This window comes from Ictalurus furcatus, chromosome 8 (genome assembly GCF_023375685.1).
Source record: "Ictalurus furcatus strain D&B chromosome 8, Billie_1.0, whole genome shotgun sequence".
Taxonomy (NCBI): Eukaryota; Metazoa; Chordata; class Actinopteri; order Siluriformes; family Ictaluridae; genus Ictalurus; species Ictalurus furcatus.
In genome coordinates, this window is record NC_071262.1 from 12,748,127 (window position 1) to 12,753,860 (window position 5,734).

The following is a 5,734-nucleotide window of genomic DNA, read 5'->3' on the forward strand; positions in this document are numbered from 1 at the left end:
TCGCACAACACCCTGTACCTCCCACACTAATGTTGTCTCAGAAAAGACACACGCCAAACTGAAAATGTGCTTTTAATGTGCATTAAGTGAAAATAACTGTTCTTGAGGTAATAAGAGGCTTTATTTCAATCTTTAATATCAAATGGGAATCACACAATAAATGACGTCTACTGGAACCAGACTTCACATTATTTAAGGTGGTTTCCGTGACAGTTATAAAATAAAAGACTGGCCACATTATATACAGTGCATAATCATGACAGTATATATAACAGTATATTTTAATACACAGTATATTTTAACAGTATTTTTTAATACACACACATATACACACTATCAAGGAAACACATTTTTATACCTTTTATACCTTACCCATGGGAAGGTGCATGTGGTGTAACTTTCATTCGCTTTTAGAATAAAGCTTTAAAGTTACATCAGTGGTTTATAAAGTCCAGTTATGCACCATAAATGATTTTTAACCAAAGATATACTATATTCACATTTCCAGAAAAATATAAACTAAAGATACAGAAGATTTGATTCTACCACTTTGATTCTACCACTGCAATGACAAGGAAAGTTATAATTGTGTGCGTGTGTGTGTGTGTCTGTATTAAAATATGACAATACATTTTGGTACCATTATTACTGAGTATGCACACACACACACACACACACACACACACGTTTTTGTCTCTGTGAGGTACTGCAGTGGACATTCACTGCCTATATCCTGGATCATTTCTAGCTGTATACGTGGTATAAGCAGTCACTTATTTCCTCTGAGCCACCAGGTGGCCCAAGTTGGATGTCGCTTAGAGCCCCAAAGGTTAGGAAAAACTCCTGTCTACACCTAGCCCTACCCTTGACCTCATTTAAAAAAAGTGTAAGGACAAAGCAAATGTTCTCACAGTCTTTAAATTTCACATATCACAATAATTACAAGGACATTTGGTCTCTCTCTCTCTCTCTCTCTCTCTCTCTCTCTCACACACACACACACAAACTGCTACACTGAAGGACAAAAACAGCTGCGTGACAGAGTTGCCAGAACTCAAACCCTTTATGTCCATTAAAAAGCAATAGTCTACTCTGGAACATTGTATGTGTCTGCAGTCCTCTGAGGTGATACCAGGAGACTACAGTTCACCTTGTACACTTAATTGTGGTATTATATTTCAGTGCTGTATTACTATCTAACTATAGCTTTAAGAACAATGACAACCAGGCAGCAAAGGAAGCAGAACAGAAAACTAGTAATGATGACCGAGAACCTGAAAGAGTAACGCTGCACTTGAATAACAACCTTTATGAGCCTGGAAGGTAATTCGATTTGGAGTGTATTCCAAAACTGTATTACTTTAAACGGCAACATTATGTTAACGCTTACATCCTGCGTGCCGCACTGATGTGTTTGTATTCAGAAGAGGGTGAACATGTGGAGTTTCACAGCAACGGCCAGTAAGAACTGCTCCTCTGCCTACATATAGGCTGTGCTATACCAGTGACATAATGCAGACAGAAACACAACCATCCTTCACCCTGGCTGTAATCCAGAAAGTAACTCTGAGGAATTACATTGCTTTGAGATGAAATTACATTGCTTTGAGATGACACACACGCACACACACACACACACACACATATACACACACACAGCTCTAGCTTGGACAATCACTACTTGGTTGCACAGCAGGGCTTTTGTAAACTAAAGCAAGTTCATTATTTTTGACTGGTGGGGACTGCAAATTGTCAGTTGCTCGCTTCTTAGCGAATGCTCGTATAAGTTTTGAACGGTAGTGATCCCCTGCCAGGAAGTAGAGGATCGGGTCCAGGCAGCTGTTGGAGCTGGCCAGTGGCCGTGTGACTTTGTATGTGACGTTGACAAGGTTGAGGATCCAGCAGTCTGCCTCCAGGACACGGTAAGTATAGTAGAGGGTGCGTGTGATGTGGAAAGGGACAAAGCTAACAGCAAACACAACCAGCACTATGGTGATGAGTTTAATAGACTTCGTCCTCGACTTGCCCCTCTGACTGGAAGAAATCTGTCTGGGGCGACAGAGAGCCCGTGCCATTAGGCAATAACACACCATGATGATAATAAAGGGCACGCCGAAGAGCAGTGTCATGACGACCGAGCTGTAGGTGACATAATTTTCAAAATCAGAAGGACTGCTTGTGTCGTGACACAATGTGTCATTATCCCGCTGTGTTGTGGTGACAAAGATTAGGTTGGGAATCAAGCACGTTGTCACGGCTGCCCACACCAGACCACATACCAGCTGCGCATAGCGCGGCTTGGCCAGTGTGAGCGAGCGGATTGGGTGGCAGATGCCCATGTAGCGGTGTACACTGATACATGTGAGGAAAAGAATGCTGCAATATAGGTTGGCGTAGAACAGGAAGCGCACTGCTTTGCACAGGACTACACCAAAGGGCCAGTGGTTGCGATTGGCGTAGTAGTAGATAAGTGTGGGAAGCGACAGAACATACAGCATGTCTGACAGTGCCAAATGGAACATGTACACTGTGCTAGCGTTCCAGGGACGCATCTTAGTCAGGAACATCCACATGGCCACGGAGTTGAGCACCAAGCCCAGCACACACACTATTGTGTATGATACAGGCAGCAGGATGTATTTGAACTCTTCGTCGAAGCGGCAGCTTTTATTGGCATCCTCATTATCCGGTGATACCGTTAAAGGACTGGAAATGTTTATTAGGAAGGGAAGTGGTGTGTTCATCTTGTAGCTGCAAAGAAAAAGACATGTAATAATTAAAGAGCAAATAGAATTATCGATATATTGATTTCAATCCAAAAAGTATGGGATCAGTTGTACTGATATGGAGAATAGACAAGGTAACGTGAGTAAGCCTTTCGATGACCATGTAACCCCTACACATCTCATATCAAATCCCTTTTCTCAGCTTTGATTGATTCTTAGTGTATAATTCATATTTCAGGAAGTTCACCTCAGATTCTGAGATGTTAGTGTATCAAGAGCTACTGCATGAGATTTTAGATTCTTTTGTATTTGTGCGTTTTATGTTTATTTTAAAGCAAAATACGATCATAAGATCTAACACTTTCACCTCGAACACGCACTTTCACATTTACTAGATCACATCTTTGCTAGCGTACAATTACTAAGTGCTCATTTACCACAGACTGTGCAACAGTGTGAAGGAGCATCTTCCGGCACTACACAGGCTGTACTCACTAGACACTTTTTTGAATAATAAACAAGTTTCAATTTGTATATTAATTATTAAAGAACGGATCTGTGAGGAATAACTCTGCTGGAGAAAAGAAAATCTATAGAAACCATCCCAGAGATTCTAGAGGTTTCCACTACAAATACCATTACAAAATATCAGCTGAGTATTAAAACCATTACCATTAACATTATTGGGCTTTAATGGTATCCACTAGACACAACACGCCACCAATAGAAGGCAACAAATTACCAGTAGAGACCCACAGAGACCATTACAGTTTCCATTTAAAACCAGTACAAGTCCCATTATGACCATTAAAACCGTTACAAATTAATCAAGGATTTCTATAGTTGTTGGGGTTATTTTTTTGGGTTTTTTTTTTTTTTTTTTTTTTTGCTTGTCTGTTTATTTGTTTTGTTTTTCAGCAAGGAAATTATATTTATTCTACTGTGTAATTGGACATGTCTGTATGTTTTCTGAAATTCCTTTTTTTTACAGCGAGTTAAAGTACAAACTTTCCCACGGTCAAAAAATTGGTTTTACTCATTTACAAAAAAAAAAAAGAAGAAGAAGAAGAAGAAGAAGAAGAAGAAGAAGAAGAAGAAGAAAGGAAAGCTTAGCATTTAGGCTTAAACACTGTAATAGTAAAGACAACTGCTATGTTTAGCATTCGCGGCAGCTAACTGAACTACATGAGGTTTAATGGTAGGTAGGCAAACGTTACATTCTTCATTCACGCCTACTTGTTCTGGAAAATACTGAGAGTTATCCTCTGAGATACTATTCTAAACACAGATAAACATGAGTAAAATTCTCCAAACCTTTTATAGTCCGCATGAGTGGTGAATGTGTCCATTCAGGGTGTGTGTGAAGTGAAACTGACCGTATCGGCGCGCGTGTATGTGTGTACGTGTGTGTGAGTGAGTGAGTGAGTGTGTGTATTTCGTGAACCCGCCCACAGAAATGTCAATGAGAAAGGCGCGTTAAGAGTGTCTTGACTAAAACACCTCAAAACAGAAATGTTTTCCCTTGCTTCTTCTTCTTTTCTGAACGCACATATTACAGTCCAATTTCAATTTTATTACATCACTTAAGAAAAGTGACTATCACTAACATAGCCTACACTATATGTCTAAATGTTTGTGAAGCATCACAACCATGTGCTTTTTGAACATCCCATTCCAGATTTATTCCACTATTCTGGGAAGGCTTTCAGTAGAGTTTGGATCGTGGCTGTGGGGATTTGTGCTCATTCAGCCACAAGAGCATTAGTGAGGTCAGGCGATGATGTTAGGTGGTGAGGCTTGGCACATATTCAGCGTTCCAGTTCATCCCAAACATGTTCAGTGGGGTTGAGGTTAGGGCTCTGTGCTGGCCACTTGAGTTCTTCCACTCCAGCCTTGACAAACCATGGTTGACCATCACTGATGTTGTTTTGTGCACAGTGGTATTGTCATGCAGGAACTGGTTTGGGCCTCTTAGTTCCAGTGAAGGGAAATTGTAATACTACAGCAATACAAGATATCCAATCGTGAGCTTCCAAATTTGTGGAAAGCATTTTTGTCAAGGCTGACACACTGTACGGGTGTGCTGGTCAGGTCTCCAAAAACGTTTCGCCATATAGTGTTCTCTAAGTTGTAAGTATTAGTGTGAAATGACTCTCGCAATGTCTTGCAAAAGCCACGTTGATTACCAAGTAACATTAATCAAATGATAAAGCTAAACTTATTTCTTCAGATTAGTAAAAAAAAAAAAAAAAAAAAGTAACTTTAGTTACAATTGGGACTGCCAAACAGTCTCACCCGTCAAATGTTCATTTGTTTGACTAAAATAACTGATTTGGTTCTCCTAATTGTGTCTTAGTTACTCGGTTATAATGTCCCAGAATCACCTGACTAGCAACAGGTGTAACAATCATAAAGAAATAAACATGATGGGTGAGGCACTCAATAATCCTGCCCTAGATGAAAGGTTCAATAAAAAAAAAGTGTGTTAATGTTCCCATAAAACAAAAGACTGTGTCTCTGAAAGACTGTGAATAACAATTTGACAGATACATTGCAGTTGTTCAAATCCTGAAAGCATTTTCAAACTATTTCCTGAGAAGAGAATCCCCATCTTCCCTTTTTTTTCTTTCCAGTTTGCTTGGATGATGCAAGAGCCCCAAAGACCAAGGACTAAAAACATTATAATTGAATCCTATGATGAGCACAACACATCCAACAATAAGCCATAACAAGCTCACACAAGGTTTCAAGATCCATCAACAATAACTTAAATAGCCATAAGTGCTTAGGTATGCAGGAAAGGGTTAATATTTACTTTGACAGGACAATCATAAACATGGATGAGCAAACTTTGGAAGATAATCCTGGCAGTGATAAGGACAAAATGTTATAATGAGATATCTTTATCTATACAGTATCTCTGAAAGCAGTTCTACAGCAAGAATCATAGACACTATAGGAGGAAGTAAAATTTCATGTTGTCTCCTTCTGCCAACAAAGTACTGCAC

General features: G+C 39.6%; 1 protein-coding gene across 1 annotated transcript; it reads right to left on the minus strand.

The window, feature by feature from the left end:
- Positions 1-1,576: 1,576 nt before the first annotated feature.
- Positions 1,577-2,744, minus strand: p2ry4 (pyrimidinergic receptor P2Y4). Its single transcript, XM_053630665.1, has one exon. It carries the CDS (start codon positions 2,742-2,744, stop codon positions 1,662-1,664), a length of 1,083 nt encoding a protein of 360 aa, XP_053486640.1. The 3' UTR covers positions 1,577-1,661.
- Positions 2,745-5,734: the final 2,990 nt, after the last annotated feature.